We start from the raw sequence: 22324 nt of genomic DNA, 5'->3' as shown, positions 1-22324 counted from the left end.
GGTTCTGAAGGACAAGGACAATTATCTGGAGGAATAGAATTATTTCCTAAATTGCAGGTTCGGTAGTTTAAATTAGTTGCCAAATCGCAGTTCGCAATTGTATGTGAAAGCATTGAAGCAACAAATAAATATATTTTTTTAATGAACTTTTCCCAACTCCCTATTAAAATGGATGGCTTCCAAGTCCGGACTTGGAGTTGGCAAAAAACCTGGCTAATCTAAATGTAGTTGCAAGTCCCATGAAAACCAGGTATTTACATTGATTAATAGTTGTATGGAAAGCTTGTAATCTTATTTTGATTATTTTTGTTCAATATGACCATTTTAATTCATCATGCACAATGTTCCCGTCACTTTGCTTTTCTCCCCCCTCTTTCCCCCACTGGTGTTCTGTTCATCCTGTGAAAACTGGTTGACCATAAATCGTTCTCAGAGGGACTGAGTTGGAGCTGTTGATCCTCATATTTGGATTTGAGCTCTGCATTCAGAAACAAAGAGACATATTCTCTTTTTCCCTTCTCGTGAAAGACTTTGGCAAATGCTACCTCGGGCCCTGGCAATATTGTTACGTGGATCCTTACCTATTCAACATAAATGGGCACTAACATTGAGGTTGTGATCAGACCCTAGGGATAATTTGTTCTAGGTATCTCCACTGTTGGCTGGGACTGCACTCGGATGGTTCAATACTTACCTTTCCAGTTATGTGCTGGCATTCTCCTTTCTCACCCAATGCCAACAACCATTTGCCTTGGGTCTATTCTAAGGATGAGATTTTGGCCTTGTCCATTTTCACCTCCCTGGTGTTGCCTGATCATTCACGTGAGTTTCAAGTCAAGTCAAGTCAAGAGAGTTTATTGTCATGTGTCCCAGATAGGACAATGAAATTCTTGCATTGCTGCAGCACAACAGAATATTGTAGGCATAAATACAGATCAGATCAGTGTGTCCATATACCATAGAATATATATATACACACACATTAATAAACAGATAAAATGCAATAGGCTGTTATAGTTCAGAGTTTGTTTGAAGTTGTGTTTAATAGTCTGTTGGCTGTGGGGAAGAACCTTGATGTTGCAGATTTCAGGCTCCTGTACCGTCTACCTGAAGGCAGCGGGGAGATGAGTGTGTGGCCAGGATGGTGTGGGTCCTTGATGATGCTGGCAGCCTTTTTGAGGCAGCAACTGCGATAGATCCCCTTGATGGTAGGGAGGTCAGAGCCGATGATGGACTGGGTAGTGTTTACTACTTTTTGTAGACTTTTCTGCTCCTGGACACTCAGGTTGCCGAACCAAGCCACGATGCAACCGGTCAGCATGCTCTCTTCTGTGCACCTGTAGAAGTTCGAGAGAGTCCTCCTTGACATACCGACACTCTGTAATCTTCTCAGGAAGTAGAGGCGCTGATGTGCTTTCTTTATCATTGCATTAGTGTTCTGGGACCAGGAGAGATCTTCGGAAATATGAACGCCCAGGAATTTGAAGCTCTTGAACCTCTCCACCATCGACCCGTTGATATAAATGGGACTGTGGGTCCCCATCCTACCCCTTCCAAAGTCAGCAATCAGTTCCGTGGTTTTGCTGGTGTTGAGGGCCAGGTTATTGCGCTGGCACCATATGGACAGTTGCTCGATCTCTCTTCTATACTCTGACTCATCCCCATCAGTGATACGCCCCACAACAGTGGTGTCGTCAGCGAACTTGATGATGGAGTCCACCTCTAACCCTTCCCAGCTCTCCCACAGCCCACTGTCTCCGCCTCTACCTTTCTTCTTCCTGTGCCCCCCCCCCCCCCCCCCCCCCTCCCACATCAGTCTGAAGACGGGTATCGACCCGAAACCACCTATTCCTTCGCTCCATTGATGCTGCCTCACCCGCTGGGTTTCTCCAGCATGTTTGTCTACCTTCGATCTTTCCAGCATCTGCAGTTCTTTCTTAAACATCCACTATCTCTAAATTGTTAGAGTGTTATGTCCAGCATTCATTAGTAGATGAACAGTCCTTCCCCGGCAATGTGCTGGCCTCATCTATCACAATTAATCCCAGGTTAATTCCCGGGATGGCGGGACTGTCATATGTTGATGCAATGGAGAGTCTGGGCTTGTACACTCTGGAATTTAGAAGGGTGAGAGATGATCTTATTGAAACATATAAGATCATTGAGGGTTTGGACACGCTAGAGGCAGGAAACATGTTCCCAATGTTGGGGTAGTCCAGAACCAGGGGACACAGTATAAGGATAAGGGGTACGCTATTTAGAATGTATGAGATTCACACAGAGGGTTGCAAATCTGTGGAATTCTATGCCTCAGAAGGCAGTTGAGGCCAATTCTCTGGATGCTTTCAAGAGAGAGTTGGATAGAGCTCTTAAAGAGAGCGGAGAGGGGATATGGGGAAAAGGAAGCAACGGGTTACTGAGTGTAGATGATCAGCCATGATCACAGTGCTGGCTCGAAGAGCCGAATGGCCTATTCCTGCACCTATTGTCTATTGTCTAATCTCTGATCTCTGAGAATGTCCCATCGACAGGACAAGGCGCCAGAGGTGTCTGCACTGTAGCATACAGAAAGGGATGAATAACCCTCAGTCCTCAACTTTGGTTCCAGAACCCACGAGTTCTCATTGCCTCGGATTTGCTGTGTTCCTCTGTGCTGAGATACAATTGAAAGAAGCTCCAAGAGTAGCAAGGGCTAGAATATACTTCAGGCAGGGGATGTCATTAACCAACATCAAGAGAGGCCTACTCGCATCTGCATAGACTCAGCCGACTAAAGTCTTGGGCAGAGAGCGATCTACTTGCCCTTGTTTTCATCAATCTACTCTTGGAAGATGCATCTGTCCATGATACCATTGGTAGAAGTGACCACCACGCAGTCCTTGTGGCCACAAAGCCTATCTTTGTACCAAGAACACCTTGTCTGATGAAGGGTCTTGACCTGAAACATCTCTTCTCTCCAGAGATACTGCCTGATACGCTGAGTTTCTCCACAATTTTGTGTCCACCTTTCTGTCATGTCGTGAGCCTCCAACAAGAGAGTTTATTGTCATGTGTCCCAGATAGGACAATGACATTCTTGCTTTGCTTCAGCACAATAGAACATGGTAGGCATGGATGCAGAACAGTTCAGTGTGTCTATATACCATTATATAAATATATACACACATGAATAAATAAACAGATACAGTGCAAATAAACAGATAATGAGCTATTAATGTTCAGAGTTTTGTTTGAGTTGAGTTTAATAGCCTGATGGCTGTGGGGAAGTAGCTATTCCTGAACCTGGACGTTGCAGTCTTCAGGCTCCTGTACCTTCTACCTGAAGGTAGTGGGGAGATGAGTGTGTGGCCAGGATGGTGTGGGTCCTTGATGATGCTGCCAGCCTTTTTGAGGCAGCGACTGCGATAGATACCTTCAATTGTAGGGAGGTCAGTGCCGATGATGGATGGGGCAGTGTTTACTACTTTTTGTAGTCTTTTCCGCTCCTCTACTTTTTGTAGTATTTTCCGCTCCTATAACTCAGCCTACAATTGGTTTAAATTCCGAACAGATCAGGCAACTCAAAATGTTTCATCCCTGGGGTGAGGTCATCTCTTCATCAGCAGCAGAAGAAGTATACACCAGCATAACCTATGACCTCCTGGTCCAGCACATTCCTATCTCTATCATTCTGATCTAGGCAGGAAAGCAATCCTAGTTCAATGCAAATCTAAGGGGGCATGTTGAGAGCTGCATTAGACCCACCTGACAGTGATGAGGTTCCAGCTTAGTAAAATTGCAACGCAGGCTCATTTGCATGCTAAACCCCTTGCAATAGTCAGAGCTTAAAAGAGGAGTAGTCTTCAAGAACCTTTTTAGTTTAGTTTAGTTTAGATACAGTGTGGAAACAGGCCCTTCGGCCCACCAAGCCCGCACCAACCAGCGATTCCCGCATATTAACACTATCCTACACATACTAGGGACAATTTTTACATTTACCAAGCCAATTTACCTACATACCTGTACGTCTTTGGAGAACAACCTCATCCTCAGTAATGATAGGTCCCAGCATGTGAGGCATTTGCAACCACGTTCAGCCTGAAGCAATGTATTGATGATCACTATCAGCTTCCCCCTGAGATATCCACTTTTGTAGAAGCCAGTGTTGAGCCAAAATTCAATTACCTCCATGTAACATTAAACAACAGCTAAGTGCTACAAGACTGGCCAACACCCTGCTGTATTACTGAAGACTTGTGCTTCAACACTAGTTGTGCCCCCAGCCATGCTATTGCGCCAGGTTATAACAAAGCCGTTTACCCAACGATGCTGAAAATTGCCTGTGTTTGTCTGGCTCGCAAAAAGCAGGCGGAAATATATTCTGGCTAATAGCCATCCCGTCATTTATTCCCAATCATGAATAATGTGATAGAAGATGTCATTGACAATACAGTCAAGATACACTTATACACCAATAACTTACTTGGGATGACCTGTTTTTGTTTCTCCAGACCTAACCTGATTTCAAACCTCATCACAGCTTTGGTCCAAACACAGAGCAAAGGGTTTCATTCCTGAGTTGAGTTAGGAAGTAACATCAAAGCAACATTTGTCAATACATTGTCAAGCTGGAAACATGTTGTCAAGCTGGAAAGGGTACAGAGAAGATTTACGAAGATGTTACCAGGGCTAGAGGGTCTGAGGTCTAGGGAGGGGTTGAGTTGGCTGGGGTGCAGGAGGATGAGGGGTGATCTTCTCTATAAGATAATGAGAGAGGAATAGATCGGGTAGAATCACAGAATCTCTTGTCCAGAGAAGGTGAATCGAGGACCAGAGGACCTAGGTTTATGGTGAAGCAGAAAAGATTTCATAGGAATCTGAGGGGTAACCTATTTCATATAAATGGTTGTAGATGTATGAAACAAGCTGTCACGGGAGCTAGTGAGGCAGGGTCTATCCCAATATTTGTAACAGTTAGACAGGTACATGGATCGGACAGGTTTGGAGGGATATGGACCAAATGCAGGGAGGTGGGACTAGTGTGGCTGGGCCATGTTGGCCAGTGTGGGTAAGTTGGGCCAGAGGGCCTGTTTCTACACTGTATCACTCTATGACTCTATTTTACCTAGTGTTACATTGAGGAGCTGGTAAAATGGATCAATAATCAACAAAAAAGCACTGCAGTCGTTGGATTCATATTTTGCATAAAAGAAGATAGTTGATGGAAGTAAATCTTCTCAGCCTGAAGGCACTACTGAAGGAATTCCTGGGGCAGTCTCCTGGGTCCTACCTCCTCCAGCTCCTTCAACTCTGGTTTTTCTTCCAGGCTAAAGTGGAGATTTTTGCTGATGATTGCCAAATGTTCAATTTCATGTTTCAACTCTTCACAACCGGTGGCGTAGCGATGCCGCCTACAGGTGCTGTCTGTACAGACTCTGTACCTTCTCCCCAGGACCTGCGTGGGTTTTCTCCGAGATTTTTGGTTTCCTCCCACAATCCAAAGACGTACAGGCTTGTAGGTTAATTTGCTTGGTGTATGACTAAATTGTCCCTAGTGTGTGTAGGATAGTGTTAATATGCGGGGAACACTGGTCAGCGCAGATCCGGTGGGCCGAAGGGCCTGTTTCCACGCTGTATCTAAACTGGCATGCAACAAGGTCCAGACAACATTGTGATGATGTGGGCTGACAAACAGCAGGTACCAATCGCAGTATGAAAGTGCTAGTTAACTGCCATCTCAAGCAAGAGAGAGTCTACCCACTCACCCTTGATATTATCATTCCCTCACCATCAGTCGCTGTTGAGCAGAAACTCAACGGCCATATCTGGCTTCAGAAATATCTTGGGTATAAAAACAAACAAGAGGCAGGGTTCCCTAGGCAAGTGGCTCACTCATGCCCCCAGCACTCCAGGTTCCTTACCCCATTTACAAGGCAAGAAATATGATACAGAAGTGCAAGTATACAACCTTAATTACGGTATTCTTGCCAACAGATCTCACAAAGCTGGGTAGAGCGGATGCGGAATGGATGTTTCCACTAGTGGGAGAGTCTAGGACAGCCTCAGAGTTAAAGGATGAACATAGAACATAGAACATTAAAAATTAGGTGCAGGTTAGCTTTCGAGCCTGGAGTCGAGGAGGATCATGGCTGATCATCCAACTCAGTCAGACCTGCCTTCTCTGAATACCCCCCTGTGGAATTCATCTAACCCCTCTTACAGCCAATGAACGGCCAATGAACTGTTGAGCCAAGTCCCTTCATCAGGGGTGGTGATTGTGGAATTCATTGCCAGGCAGGCGGCTGTGGAGAGCCAAGTAGATAGATTGTTGTTGATCGGTACGGGTGTCAGGGGGTTATGCGGAGAAGGTAGGAGAATGGGGTTAGGAGGGAGAGATAGATCAGCCAATATTGAAAAGCGGAGTAGTCTTGATGGGCCAAATGGCCTAATTCCGTTCCAATCACTTATGAACTTATGAAGCTCAACGCCATCCAGGACAACAAGCCCAAATATTTGACACACCGTCAACCTCCCATATCTTTCATTTCCTCCACCATTGTCACACAGTGTATTTTGTGTGTATTGTCTACAATATACACTGGGCTTACTGTCCCCATCTACTCTGGCTGCATCTACCAAACCAATGATGTCTACCACCAAGAAAGATAAGGGTAAAGATACACTTGGGTACCTAATCACCTGCAGTGTCTCCTCCATGACTTTCACCATCCTGATATTGAAGGGCATCACTCATCCTTTTTCAATGCTGGATTTATATCTAACCGAAGACCACACAAAGGTTCAAGTAAGGCAGCTCGCCACCAGCTTTGGAAAAAGCAATTCACCATTCATTAAATAGTGGCCTTGCCAGTGTTGGACAATTTAAAAAAAAGGGTATTAAAAAAAAAAATTGGAATACCCCAACCCCAACCCAAACTCTATTTACTAACCATCAACTCCCGACTAGTTTAGTATGAACCTGAACCAAAGAATAGTGTCTTTGCAACTTTGGTTTTGCATTTGACCCAAAGTTGACTTTTATTTCCATAACATCATTAAAGTTGTGTATTGCCACATGTGTACCATGCATGGCTGTGTCCTCTTTCCCTGGGTCCCACTTCTCCTTCCCTCTCAATGTCATCTCTTCCTGCCTTATACACCTCCTCTGTTTTTAGTCTCTTGTTCATTCCTGAGTTTAATTACTTCTGTACTGGCACCTTTGCCTAAAACATAAGCCCTGGATTTTCTTCCCAAAGCTACATTCACTTTTTATCTCTCCTTGATAAGGTGACCTTTAAATCCTGCCTCTATGACTGGCACTTTTTAAAAATTCATTTGCCCTAACATACTTTGACAGTAACTTTGAATTTGATAATGATCTATGAAACAAATTAAGACAATTTTGGTATATTAGATCCCATGTCAATGGAAGTAGTTGTCCCTGATATTAATCATGACACTCGGAATACAACAAGCCAAATGATAAGAGCAGAGCAAAGAGAATAGAATGGCATTGCAATGAGAGTTCTTGGCTGTGAAGAAGGTCTTAAGTGTTTGCTATTTTGTTTTGAAGATAGACACAAAAAGCTGGAGGAACTCAACGAGACCGGCAGCATCTCAGTAGAGAAGGAATGGGTGATGTTTCGGGTTGAGACCCTTCTTCGGACTAGTTTGGGAAAAGGGAAATGAGAGATCGACGATGATGTAGAGAGATAAAGAAAAATGAATGAAAGAAATGCAAAAAAGTAACAAAGATAAAGGAAACAGGCCATTGTTAGCTGCTTGGAGGTACACAAAAATGCTGGAGAAACTCAGCGTGTGCAGCAGCATCTATGGAGCGAAAGAAATAGGCGACGTTTCGGGCCGAAACCCTTCTTCAGACTGATGGGGGGTGGGGGGGAGAAGGAAGGAAAAAGGGAGGAGGAGGAGCCCGAGGGCGGGGGGATGGGAGGAGACAGCTCGAGGGTTAAGGAAGGGGAGGAGACAGCAAGGGCTAGCAAAACTGGGAGAATTCAACATTCATGCCATCTGGACGCAAGCAACCCAGGCGGAATATGAGGTGCTGTTCCTCCAATTTCCGGTGTTGCTCACTCTGGCAATGGAAGAGAACCAGGACAGAGAGGTAGGATTGGGAATGGGAGGGGGAGTTGAAGTGCTGAGCCACCGGGAGTTCAGGTAGGTTATTGCGGACTGAGCGGAGGTGTTCGGCGAAACGATCGCCCAACCTCCGCTTAGTCTCCCCGATGTAAATCAGCTGACATCTAGAGCAGCGGATGCAGTAGATGAGGTTGGAGGAGATACAGGTGAACCTTTGTCGCACCTGGAACGACTGCTTGGATCCTTGAATGCAGTCGAGGGGGGAGGTGAAGGGACAGGTGTTGCATTTCTTGCGGTTGCAACGGAAAGTGCCCGGGGAGAGGGTTGTACGGGAGGGAAGGGAAAAATTGACAAGGGAGTTGCGGAGGGAGCGGTCTTTGCGGAAGGCAGACATAAGGGGAGATGGGAAGATGTGGCGAGTGGTGGGGTCACGTTGGAGGTGTTGTTAGCTGTTTGTTGGGTAAAAACAAGATTTTGGTGGGGGAGGGATAGAGAGAGAGGGAAAGAAAGAGTGGTTACTTGAAACTGTTCCCCCAATTTACATTTAGCCTCACTCTGACAATGGAGAAGACTTAGGACAGAAAGGTCAGAATGGGAATGGGAGGGAGAATTAAAGTGTTTAGCAACCGGGAGATCAGGTAGGTTCAGGCGGGCTGAGCGAAGGTGTTCAGCGAAAACGATCGCCCAGTCTACGTTTGGTCTCGCCGATGTAGAGTCCACATCTTGAACAACGGATACAGTAGATGAGGTTGGAGGAGGTGCACGTATTTTGTTTTGATTGGAACAGGAAAAGTTAAAGAGGGATGTAATATGACTCTTTTGGAATTATGACAAGTTGTGATACATTCCAAAAATGAAAGATCATTTCCTCACCGACTTCAGTAGTTCAATAACAAAAGACCACATAATCAGGATTAACATTACAGGAAGATCAAAAGTGACTTGGTGCATTTTCTTTTCACACAGGTTTTTATACCACGGAATGTGGTTTTTGATGCAGGACTAAAGCCTAATTTAAAAAAAATGAATTGGCTAAGTACTTGAAAAAGGAAGAATTTGTATAGAAACTGTGGAAATGGCAGGGAAATTAGGTTATAGTTGAGAGCTCAATTGAAGAGTTAACAATGGCACACACTCAATAGGCTGAATGAACTTCCATGCAATAATCTTTTATTCATTTAGAATACGGTAAATGGATTAAAGTAATTACATAATAAAAGTACCATCAGGTTTGCATGAAATTGGATAATTGTCATATCCTGACCCAAACAAATTATTGTTTGTGCCATATCTCTTCCTGTCTCAAGGTTTACAAATTTGATTTTTTTTCCCCCCAAATGTTCTGACTTTGTGCTCTGCAAGGTCATTATTTATTCTCATGCAAGTGTATTCAAAAGAACAATGGGTCTTCCTTGCATATTCACCGGATGTGAACCGTTAAACAGGTACTAAGATAATAGATAAACACAGAATGCTGTAGTAACTCAGCGGGACAGGCAGCATCTCTGGAGAGAGAGGGTAGATCAAGGGGACAAAGCACACAGACCTGAGGTGCCCCTGTGTTGGTGTTCACAAGGAGGAGTGTTGTTGCCACCCTGCTGTTGAGGAAGTCAAGCTTCCAGTTGCACAGGTCATAAGGTCACAGGTGATAGGAGTAGAATTAGGCCATTTGGCCCATCAAGCCTACTTCGCCATTCAATCATGGCTGATCTATCTCTCCCTCCTCACCCCCATGCTCCTGCCTTCTCCCCATAACCTCTGACACCTGTACTAATCAAAAGGATTTGATTTGAGTATAAGAGCAGTGAGGTTCTACTGCAGTTGTACGGGGTCTTGGTGAGACCCTGGAGTATTGCGTACAGTTTTGGTCTCCTAATCTGAGGAAAGACATTCTTGCCATAGAGGGAGTACACAGAAGGTTCACCAGACTGATTCCTGGGATGGCAGGACTTTCATATGAAGAAAGACTGGATAAACTTGGCTTGTACACGCTGGAATTTAGAAGATTGAGGGGGGATCTTATAGAAATGTACAAAATTCTTAAGGGTTTGGACAGGCTAGATGCAGGAAGATTATTCCCGATGTTGGGGAAGTTCAGATCAAGGGGGTCCCAGTTTAAGGATAAGAGGGAAGTCTTTTAGGACCGAGATGAGAAAATCATTTTTTACACAGTGGCGAATCTGTGGAATTCTCTGCCACAGAAGGTAGTTGAGGCCAGTTCATTGGCTGGATTTAAGAGGGAGTTAGATTTGACCCTTGTGGCTAAAGTATGGAGAGAAGGCAGGTATGAGATATTGATTTGGATGATCAGCCATGATCATATTGAATGGCGGTGCAGGCTCGAAGGGCCGAATGGCCTACTCCTGCACCTATTTTCTATGTTTCTATGTTTCTATGAACCTATCTATCTCAGCCTTAAAAATATCCACTGACTTGGCTCCCACAGCCTTCTGTGGCAAAGAATTCCTCAGATTCACCACCCTCTGACTGAAGAAATTCCTCCTTATCTCCTTCCTAAAAGAACGTCCTTTAATTCTGAGGCAAAGACCTCTAGTCCTGGACTCTCCCACTAGTGGAAACATCCTCTCCACATCCACATCCACAGGGAAGAGTAGAGACCCAGTTCCCCAAGTCCAATGATGGGTTTGGAACTGATGAGGGTACTGAAGCCCCAGCTTGTAGTCATAGGTGCATTCACATTTAGATTTAGAGTTGAAGAATAGTGCTGTGAAAACAGATTCACCTCCTTCCTACTCCTTCCATTCTTGGGTCCTGCCTCTATCTTTCTTTGTAAAGCTACAAAGTCGCTGTCTCAAAAAGCTATCGAAGTCGCTGCCTCAAAAAGGCAGCCAACATCATCAAAGACCCACACCATCCTGGCCACACACTCGTTTCACCATTGCCATCAGGAAGAAGGTACAGGAACCTGAAAACTGAGGTTCAGGCTCAGCTTCTTCCTACAGTCATCAGGTTATTAAACACAACAACGAATAAGCTCTGAACTGCAAAAGACTATATTATTATTGTTATTTGTTATTTATTGAACTTTTTTTTCTCTTCCCCCCCCCGCTATGTGCTATGTTTACATATTCACATATTCTGTTGTGCTGCAGCAAGTAAAGCCCCGTCCCACTTTCCCGAGTTACTCACAAATTCTCCCTAGATTCAAACTCGGGGAATGTCCGCGTTCGTAGCGAGTCTGTAGATGTGTCGTAGCGGCTCGTAATGCCAGCCGTAGGTACTCGGGGCATCAGATAAGTCGGGACTCTTTTTCAGCATGTTGAAAAATGTCCACGAGTTAAAATAAATAGCCCCAAGTACCTACGGCTGGCATCTCCGAGTTTGAATCAAGGGGAAAACTCGGGAAAGTGGGACAGGGGCTTAAGAATTTCATGGTCCCATCCGGGACATATGACAATAAAACACTCTTGACTCTTACTACTTGTAAGAGGACTTCTGTCCATCTCATGTCCTGACCCTATTCGTTACTAAAACTTTGACAGTCTCACAAGTTCTTGGCCATCATGCTTAGACTATTTCTATTTCATAATGCCCTGCCGTTTCTAAATGCAAGACCTCTGAAGCTGGAAATGATTTTCATAATTATGCTTCACTTGCAAAATACAATGTTTGTGCAGATGCTTGTGCTCTTTTAAAGAATGTGTCACATGGGAGCAGAACAAAAAATATCCTGATTTCTTAATGTTATTGAAGCAAATGTTATTGGATTATGTTTCGAAAGCATGTTTGTCAGTGTTAGTACAATATCTTCTCATGAGAACCGCTACCTCAATACAAGTCCACACTTCATCTCACAATAATGTTCTCAACAATGCTTAAAGCTGACATTCCATTTTGTGATACCGATAAGTTTACTCTTGAACAGCAACAGCTTGGAAATAGTCATCCATGCAGTCGGCTTAGAATAACAATGAAGTGCATAAAGTGTAGGAAGGAACTGGTTTATTCCGAAGGTAGACGCAAAAAACTGGAGTATCTCAGCGGGTCAGACAGCATCTCTTCAACAGAAAAAAAGATCCTTCTTCAGAAGATGGGTCTTGACCCGAAACATCACCTATCCCTTAGTTAGAAGAATGAGGGGGACCTCATTGAAACGTACAGAATAGTGAAAGAATTGGATAGAGTGGATATAGAGAGGATGTTTCAATTAGTGGGAGAGTCTAAAACTAGAGGTCATAGAATTCCTCAGAATTAAAGGACGTTCTTCTAGGAAGGAGATGAAGAGAAACTTATTTACCATATAACCATATAACCATATAACAATTACAGCACGGAAACAGGCCATCTCGGCCCTACAAGTCCATGCCGAACAAATTTTTTTCCCCTTAGTCCCACCTGCCTGCACTCGTACCATAACCCTCCATTCCCTTCTCATCCATATGCCTATCCAATTTATTTTTAAATGATACCAATGAACCTGCCTCCACCACTTCCACTGGGAGCTCATTCCACACCGCCACCACTCTCTGCGTAAAGAAGTTCCCCCTCATATTACCCCTAAACTTCTGTCCCTTAATTCTGAAGTCATGACTTATTTAGTGGTGAATCTGTGGAATTCTTTGCCACAGAAGGCTGTGGGGGCCAAGTCAGTGGATATTTTTAAGGCAGAGATAGATTCTTGATTAGTACGGGTGTCAGGGGTTATGGGGAGAAGGCAGGAGAATGGGGTTCAGAGTAAGAGATAAATCAGCCATGATTGAATGGTGGAGTAGACATGATGGGCAGAATGGCCTCCTTTTCCTCCTATTCCTTATGACCTTATGAGATGCTGTCTGACCTGCTGAGTTTTTGTGGCTATGAAGTACTTAAATATATGTGCTTCATAAATATACGTTCGGATCTGAAGAAGGGTTTCGACCCAAAACGTTGCCTATTTCCTTTGCTCCATAGATGCTGCCTCACCCGCTGAGTTTCTCCAGCATTTCCGTCTACATAAATATATATATATATATATATTATAAGCAAAAGGTACAATTACATGTTAAATGCCAGGATATTATTGCGTAAGATCTTTAATTTATTTCCAGGAAAGGAAAGAAAGACATATACCAGATCTTACACCAGATTCAACAGTTTGACATGAAATACTGTTAAGGAAATTGAAACTCCTTTCCTATTATCGTAATGTGCTAAGATCAGAAATTAGAAAAGCAGATCTGACAATTCAAACCAATTAGTACCGTCTAGAAGCACTGTGACCTTTTTGAGTCTGTGCATGTTTGTACTCGCCGATCTTCAGCCGTACAGGTGAGTAGGAACAGCTAGATAGTCGGTCGACAATTGTAAAAGACCACACTGTGAAATCCTCTCATTATATATTTTTTGTGATTCTACTTTAGCCTAGCACTGGCCCCTACGCTCAAAGTGGTCGACACTCTGTGTCCGTGGAAGTGCAACTGCAGCGGCAGAGACAGGAAGAAAGGGAGAGTTTCCAGCAGGCTCAACGACAATACAGCTCATTGCCAAGGTGAGATCTCCAGCGTGAGGTGTTTTTCAAAGCCAGAGACTGTTTGTTTAATTTTATACCTGAGGCCACACAAAAATGTAATTGGCAGACAAAATGTGTAGGGAGGAACTGCAGATGCTGGTTTAAACCGAAGATAGACTCAAAAAGCTGGAGTAATTCAGCAGGACAGGCAGCATCTCGGAAGTGAAGGAATGGACCACGTTTCGGGTCAAGACCCTTCTTCAGACTGAGTTTGTGGAAAGGGAAATGATGATGTAGAGAGATATAGAACAAAAGAATAAAAGATATGCAAAAAAAGTAATGATGATACAGAAAACAGGCCATTGTTACGTGAGAACGAATACAGACACATTTTTTCCCTCATTTGTTCTATATCTCTTTATATCACAGTCTATATCTCTTGTTTCCCTTTCCCCTGACTCTCAGTCTGAAGGAGGTTCTCGACCCGATAGGTCACCAGTTTCTTTTCTCCAGAGATGCTGTCTGTCCTGCTGAGTTACTCCAGCTTTTTGTGTCTATCAAATCTCATTGGCGGACAGGTCTACATAGTTTAGTTTAGTTTAGAGATACAGCGTGGAAACAGGCCCCTCGGCCCACCAAGTCTGTGCTGACCAGCGATCCCCGTAAATTAACACTATCTTACATCAGGGCCAATTTACATTTTTCTTTATACCAAATCAACGAACCTACAGCACTGTAAAGCTTTGGTGTGTGGGAGGAAACCGAAGATCCCGGGGCAAACCCACGCAGGTCACGGGGAGAACGTAAAACTCCGTACAGACAACACCCGTACTTGGGATCGAACCGGGGCCTGTGGCTCTGTAAGGCAGGAACTCTACCACTGTGCCACCATGCCGCATTATACATTATACATAGCCTTTTGAATAATGAATATCAAATGCAGAACAAATGAACATTAATAAATGCGCAATAGTTGGAAAAAGTAAAATTATGATTCTCGTGAATGGGGAAATTAGAGTTTACTAGTTGCAGATCGTTACATTGGTTTAATTTTTTTTTGCCAAAACTACAACTCAATTTAGTCAATTCCTTTTCTTTTTAGCAATATGGATCATTTTTTATTGCTGCTTTTTTCCTTGAATGGTAACATGGAGAAAAACATTAGTGGGAGAGGACAATGCAAGTGAATAAGGAGGCAGTTGTATTTGTGGAGTATCCATATTAACCCAAGAATGCACACAAGGATTGGAAAGGGTTGGGGGGAGCCAGCTATTCAGGGCTTGCAGCCATATGTGTGTTATCAGGCTGCTTTCTTGGCAGTCGTGTATGTAATGTTGATCATTCGTCTATTTCACTTTAAACAACTTCCAGTTGTTTTACCGGGTCAGACGGGTTATTGGGAAGCTTTTTGGAACATTTTGTTGGAATAATTGTAAAAATCTAGAATCATAATAAACCAAAGTGGGTTTATACGGAAGGTCATTTAACAAGGAAGCTGTACTATGCAGCCCACTTACTGAGAACTCAAATATTTTGACAGTTTAATTAAAAGAGAAGCCCCTGTATTTATTGCAAACATGTATTACTTGGAAAAACTTGCAATTGTTTCATCACACTTATTTCATTGTTGAATGTGTACGCCTTCTGTCATGTCATCTCTGCGTCTATGAATTGGCCTGAAGCAGTTCATTGTTGATGTTTATGTTTCATCAGTCTGGGTTTAATTTAAACCAAGACCCAGAAGGAGAATGCCTTTGCCACACCCTCATGTCAAATCTATATTGTTTTTAGCCACTTGTAGTTTCCTTAGCAGACTTTCAACCCATCTGCTAATAGATAGGGGAGCAATTTATGTGATCTTGAATTTCTACAGAGGATGCCATAATCTACAGATTTACTGTAGGAGTAGAATTAGGCCATTCAGCCCATCAAGTCTACTCCGCCATTCAATCATGTCTGATCTATCTCTCCCTTCTATCCCCGTTCTCCCCATAACCTCTGACACCAGTACCAATCTAGAATCTATCTATCTCTGCCTTAGATATATCCACTGATGGCCTCCACAACCTTCTGCGGCAAAGAATTCCACCCTCTGACGAAAGAAATTCCTCCTCATCTCCTTCCTAAAAGAACGGCCTTTAATTCTGAGGCCGTGGCCTCTAGTCCTAGACTCCCCCACTGGTGGAAACATCCTCTCCACATCCGTGGTAATGGCTGGCACAGTGTAGCTTCCGAGAGATGGGAATTTTGCTGAGCGTTATCTCCTGGCTGGGAGGCAGAAACCAGGATAATTGAGACTTTGCGCCCCACCCAAGGTTTCCATGTGGTTGCCTTGAACGGTTCAGTTTGTCAGTCTCCCTAATGGTCGAAAGGAAACCTGAATGGAAACCTCTGGAGACTTTGCGCCCCACCCAAGGTTTCCGTGCGGTTTCCGGAGGTTCCCGGAGGTTTTTGGCAGTCTCCCTAATGGTCGAAAGTGGTTTCCGCTTCTTCTGTGTTCCGGCGATTATTTCAAAAAATTCAAAACCTGCCGCGACTAAAAATAGGTTGCCGTTTTAAAAATCTGTAATTTTTTAGTTGAAGCCGGTTGCGATGCTAGTTGAAGGTGGTTGCCGGAGGTTGCAGGTGGTTGCCAGAGGTTGCCGGAAGGTCTTACCTTCCACTACCTGCAACCTCCGGCAACCACCTTCAACTAGCATCGCAACTGGCTTCGACTAAAAAATTACCGATTTTTAAAACCGCAACCTATTTCTAGTCGCGGCCGGTTTTGAATTTTTTGAAATAATCGCCGGAACATAGAAGAAGCAGAAACCACTTTCAACCATTAGGGAGACTGACAAAAACCTCCGGGAACCTCCGGGAACCGCACGGAAACCTTGGGTGGGGCGCAAAGTCTCCAGAGATTTCCGTTCAGGCTTCCTAAGTGGGACAGGGGCATAACTCTGCAATGTTACATCTGTGTTGCGAACAGCAACATTGTTGGTGGTTTTAATTCTGACAACAATCTGCCAAAAACAAATGCATGGAACAGTATAATTTCATTCATCAAGAATCCATGTGGGAATATGTTGCTTGACAGTGTCCCATTTGGCATTTCTCACCTTTCCCTCCAACAGGTGAGCAGCTGGACCCAAAAAGTTGGGGTATCTCAGCCGGTCAGACAGGCGTTTCGTTTTGGGTTGAGACCCTTCACGCCTCCCATATCTCCTCTCCAGAGATGTTGAGTTACTCCAGCGTTGTTTGCACCTATTCTGCGCTGAGAAGTTAACCGGGGGTTTTTCCTACTCTTTTCCTACATAAAAACAGTTTTTATCCACGAGTAGTTGCTCTACTCAACAGCCAAAAATCTGTAGCCTCCCTCTGATCTGGTATTTTGTTGGTTCACATGCTTGATCAATGGTGTTTTATCATTAATGTTTTATTATTATTAATGTTTAGTGTTTTCTGAGTCATTTGTAACTGTCACTGTTATTGTCATGTTGTTACTTGTGAGCGGAGCACCAAGGCAAATTCCTTGTATGTGAATACTTGGCCAATAAACTTACTTACTTACTTACTTATTTGTATCTCTCTGCAGGCAAGGCAAAAAGAACTCCAGTTCCATGAGTCAGGAGGCTTGGGATAAAGGCTACACCCCGGGCGAAGGGTTTCAGAGTGCAAAGGACAATCCCAGATATTCCAGTTACCAGGGCTCCCGGAATGGCTACCTCGGACACGGAGTCAATGCCCGGGTTTTGATGGAGACCCAGGAGTTGCTGCGACAGGAGGAGCAGCGGCAGAAGGATCAGTCGGTCATGAGCAAGCCTGGGGAAGGGAATAATAATTACGACTCTTACAAGGCCGATCCGGCCTACAGCCTTCCAAAAGGGCCGTACAGACACGACGTGCCCCCCTCCCCTTCTCAGGTAGCCCGGCTGTCCAGGTTACAAATGCATGACAAAGGTCGTCCCTTCTATCCCTGACCCCAGCATGTGAACTTCGGCATACAAGGCAATAAGTCACTTTTTTAAGTCACTTTCCTCTGAATATCAAAGGAGAAGAACTTCCAAATCTCCAGCGGATTTTATTGCAGCATTTTTCTACTCCAGTGCCTTCAGTAAATTGAGAAAGGACTCACCGGCCTTAACCTGCCTCCTTCTGTCTATCTCGGCCGCCAGCTAATAACGCAGAGAGACTTCCTCACAGTTTGACAATCAGGTGGGAGCTGAAGAGGTCCGTTGTCACGAGGATCTAACCATGTGATTCTTCACCAGACGCCATGTGTAATTTTCAGCAACCACAAGGCTGGGATGTATTCTGCTAACTTCACATTGGTCTCGCATGAAACTATAAAATGGTTCTCCATTTTCTCCAAATGTGTACAACTCAGCGTAAATTGTTGCATTCAGGAATATGACACTAGTCCCACGAGGGCAATTTTAAATGTGAAATTAATTTAAACATCAACTAGGAAATTTCTGTGTCCTCATTTTTAATATTCCTCCATTAGAGAATAGTTGTTTGTGTTTTTGGATGCAATCTGTCACATTTCATGAAAAAACAATTAAATTGCAATGTACTTTTTGGTTACGTAATTCTTCAAAATCTGACAGAGAAGGCCCCATGGAAATAGTGGAGCTTGATAGATTATAGACCCTGCCATGCCGCTGTTCATTGTAATCCATCTCGGTCATTGATGGAGAAAGGAATCACTGCCAATTGTGTGATTCTTTCACGTGTTCAGTTCAGTTTACAGCCTGTAACCTGCACAGAGGGAGTGTTAGTCCAAATTCGAAAGTCTTGCCTTGTTGTATGAAGGTCCTGACCACAGCAAGCCCCTCAGGGCAACAGTGTGGAGCAATGCATCTCATAACAGGCCATTGGGAAACGCGGGGCAACGTAAAGAAGGGAAACTCAAGCGGTTTTCATGCGAGTCTGCAACACTGACAAATCTGTTAGGTCAAGTGGGAGGTGTTAATGCTTCCAGTTCTTGTTATAGCTTTGTGTTGTACCAGATGTGAGTGGCTATATAGTAAACAATGATGTCTGTGCAAGTTCAAGAACAAAAGAGGAAGAAACAATTCTTGTTTTATATATGAAACGACACACAAATAAGTGATTCATGTTTTATTATTGCTTTTTTTTACTGTGATACCCTAGTGTACATTTGGGAATTTGGAAAGCTTTCCTTTAAATGATTTCTTAAGTGCTTATTTGGAATATGGAGGTTGGAACAATTAAGTGCCTGGAGTTCCAGATGTGGGAGAGGATGAATTGAGATTAGTTCTCACACATTGACTGCTTTGGGCACTGTGTGAACCTGGAAGCCCGTGCCTATTTCTTTTCAGGACTCCGTTTATTTCTGTGGAGCTGTTGTCAAAGTACGGGAGAGCTCTCTGCAATTACTGATGTCCTGTTTGCTAGATTGTTGCCTTTATTTCAAATTTACTACAATGTGTTAAGCAAAATGTAAGCACAGTGCAATCGGTTTTTAATGGCTCTTTTACACAGTGTATAAAACAATTGTACGACAGCTTTCTTGTACATATCACTTAAGAATAAAAAGGCTGTTTCATACTGTTTGCAATACATTCTGTGCGAGTGCTTGCTCATTTCCCAAGTGTATTTCACAAGTGACAAGGTCACATCGGCGGAGAGGGCGATTGAATCACGTTTACGGTGAACAAAAAAAGTTTGCATTGCGATGGTAATCAAAATGCAAAAACAAAAAGTGGAGATCTGAAATAAATGCTGCAAACATTGGGAATACTCATCAGGTTAGGCAGCATCTGTGAGGAGTAAAACAGAATTGCATAGAATACTCAAGTGTGGATGGCCGTTGACTCGCTGGAAGCTCATCCGCCCATTGACGGGTCTTGTTTTTGGTCCTGCTGGGGGTCCACAGCCCCCTCCTCACCTGGCAAACCAGGTGGCGGAGACGGGTTAGTCGGGATTACATGGTACCCGTGGCAGGGGGAACTCCCCCCAAACTGACCTGATTAATCTCTCATTTAGACTCTCTTAATTGCCACCTTTTTTTAAGGAATCATCATTAATCTGACGTTAACGTTATTTCTCCACACAGGCGCGCCTGGTCTGCTGAGAGCTTCCAGTATATTTATTATAAAATTACACTGTTCTATTTATTCTTCAATCCACATTCATGGTGAGGACTAAACAGTTGCAACATTCATGAATGCTGAAGATTGCCAGTGAATTTTGCAATTCAGTTGCAAAACGACGCCATTGTAATTAATTTATTAGCCAAGTATGTAAACATACAAAATAATTTGATTTGCCAACAGTCATACAAAAAAGCAACAAGACACATAACCACATAAAAATTAAACATAGACTTAAACAGCCACCACAGCGGCGGTTGAGAATCCCCAGGGCATGCAGCATAAGCAGAGACCCACAGCTACTAGTTCAACGTCTGGGCCTTCACCGTGATGTGACCAGAGTTGAACCGACCGCTGACACTCTCTCTGCAGTCCCTGTCTGCCCGAAACAGTCAGAAGGCCGTCCACACTCGCACTAGCCGTTCTCATGGAGCTATCTCCCCCGCAAACACTGAGATCACTGCACTCATGGCAATCCCTCCGAGTCCTCACCAGCGCAGGCAACTGGTCCGTCTTGTTTTTTCGGTGACCTCACGTTTCACCCTGTGATGGAAGGCAAATAGCTTATACCTCCTTTTCTCCTTTATTCCCGTGGATGGGGTGATCGAAGTTTCCGCAGTCGGGGCGATCGAAGCTCCTGCAGTCAGCGATCAAGGCTCCTGCGATTGGGGCATTTGGAGCTCCTGCAGTTGGAGCTCCCGCAGTTGCTCCCTAACAAAGGGACCGTCAGCTCCACGATGTTAAAGCCGTCGTGCAGACGGAGAAACGATGAAAAAGTTGCATCTCTGTCGAGGGAAGAGATAAAAAAGGTTCCCCCCCCCCACACATAATAATAAAACTAAAAACATACAAGTAAACACAGGAAACACAGGCCAAAACAGCAAAAGAAAAAAAAGACGAGACAGGCTGTTAGCACGGCTGCCATGAACGACTCCTGCTCTCTCCCCCTGTTGTCATGTGGAATTAATTTAATATAACTTATGCTACTCTGGCCAAAAATAATACAGACATGACCCTTTGAGTGTAAAAGGCTGTGACTACATATATTATATCTAGTTTTAGTTTTAGAGATACCGCGTTGGAAAAAGACCCTGTGGCCCACCGAGTCCGCGCCGACCAGCGATCCCCACACATTAACACTAACCTGCACCAAGCCGATTAACCTACGAATTCGTACATCTGTGGAGTGTGGGAGGAGACCAAAGATCTCGGAGAAAACCCACGCGGTCACGGGGAGAATGTACAAACTCCATACCGACAGCACCCGTAGTCGGGATTGAACCCAGATTTCTGGCACTGTAAGTGATGTAAGACAGCAACTCTACTGCTGTGCCACTGTGCCGCTTACGTGTAGGGGGGTTGCACGTAAGATCAGCGAGACAAAAGGGCGTGATGCACGGAGCAGCTCAATCCTTCTGGAGGACATGGCAGCCTCCGGCATTCACTGTTAACACACGAAACGCGTACTCACCGAAATGGTCAATTTTGGCGCTGTAAAAAATTGTGGAGGGTGACTGAGCACTCTGAACCAAATGCTCTTGTATCTTTGCTCTGAACCCGAGCACCAAGGTGTAAGCGGCTGAAGAAACGCATCCCTCGGGGCAGCCCCCACTCTCCGCCCGGGGTCAGCTCTGTCCAGCCACGGTCGCCCTCCGCCCACCCTCCCCCAGTGCGGCCGCACTGTCACGGGCTGTGGGTCGACAGCGCCTGCACACGGAGCCGGATTTTGCGTCTGTCTTCCTTCACCACTCTCTTGGGCTCGAAGCATCCATTCCAGATGAAGCCTCCTCCACCATTGTCTGCTGCATCTTGTACTCCCGACACGGCTCCCTCTACACCGGCAAGACCGAGCGTGGTGTAGGCGACCAATTGGTAGAGCACTTGTGCAGGGTCTGCATAGAGGGGCTGTCCCACTGCGGCTACCTAATCTGTGAGTTTTGACGAGTTTGCCCTTGACTCACACTCGCAGCATGGTCAACACGTGGTCCTAGGAGGTTCTATGAGGTGGCTGGAACTCTCCTTCATGCTCGAAGGAAGTTCCCACATACTCGCAGCCTCAGCTATGTCGCAGAAAGAAAATTTCAACATATTTCTTTTTAACTCGTAGTGCAGTGGAGTGGGGTCGCTATTTAGTTAAAGGCAGTTGAGGGCAGCTGTAGGCAATCTCCTTCGCTGACCAGGCATTTTAATTGGCACATTGGAGTTTTCAGGACCAGGGAAAACCGGCCGGTAGGTAAAATGCCCGCTAAACTTCATTATAAGTTGTCTGGCTTCTTAAAAGTGTCTCCACTCCTTCTCCCACTCCTTCTCTCCCCTCTCTCCCCTTCTCCCCCCTCTCTCCCCTCTCTCCCTTCTCTCCCCTTCTCTCCCCTTCCTCCCCTCCCCCTCCTCCTTCCCCCCTTCCCCCCCCCCCCCCCCTTACCGTTACTGTGCAGCCATTTTATCTTCATCGCGCAGACAGCGCTCCTCCGCTTTCCCTGGCCCCCGCCGTTACGATGTGTGTGTGTGTGTGCGGTCGGCCGATCCAGCTCGCGGTTTCAACAAGGACGGTCGATCCAGATCGAGGCTTTCCAGGCGAGTGCCCTCGAGCTGGAAGGTCGAAGACACTCTTTTTAAGTCGCCGATTAGGTCACCCAAGTGGGACAAGCCCTATTGCCATCTTGACCTGGCAGTCGCATGCCATTTCAATTCTCCTTCA

The 22324-nt window shown here is 44.7% G+C and overlaps 1 protein-coding gene across 4 annotated transcripts in view; it reads left to right on the top strand.

Moving 5' to 3' along the window:
- Nucleotides 1–19222, top strand: part of LOC129715327 (partitioning defective 3 homolog) — a 954144-nt gene extending 934922 nt beyond the window's left edge. For 2 of the 4 annotated variants that reach the window (XM_055665217.1, XM_055665224.1), the window contains exons 23-24: nucleotides 13437–13564; nucleotides 17103–19211. In XM_055665217.1, the coding sequence (XP_055521192.1) occupies nucleotides 13437–13564; nucleotides 17103–17487 (513 nt within the window). In that variant the 3' untranslated portion in view covers nucleotides 17488–19211. Of the gene's footprint in view, nucleotides 1–13436; nucleotides 13565–17102 lie in introns of all 4 variants that reach the window. The other 2 variants (XM_055665210.1, XM_055665202.1) reach the window with 2 other exon arrangements.
- The last annotated feature ends 3102 nt before the right edge of the window (nucleotides 19223–22324 follow it).

The sequence above is a fragment of the Leucoraja erinacea genome, chromosome 2 (genome assembly GCF_028641065.1).
Source record: "Leucoraja erinacea ecotype New England chromosome 2, Leri_hhj_1, whole genome shotgun sequence".
Lineage (NCBI taxonomy): Eukaryota > Metazoa > Chordata > Chondrichthyes > Rajiformes > Rajidae > Leucoraja > Leucoraja erinaceus.
Note: the sequence above shows the minus strand (reverse complement) of the source record. Positions and strands in the feature narration are given on the sequence as shown.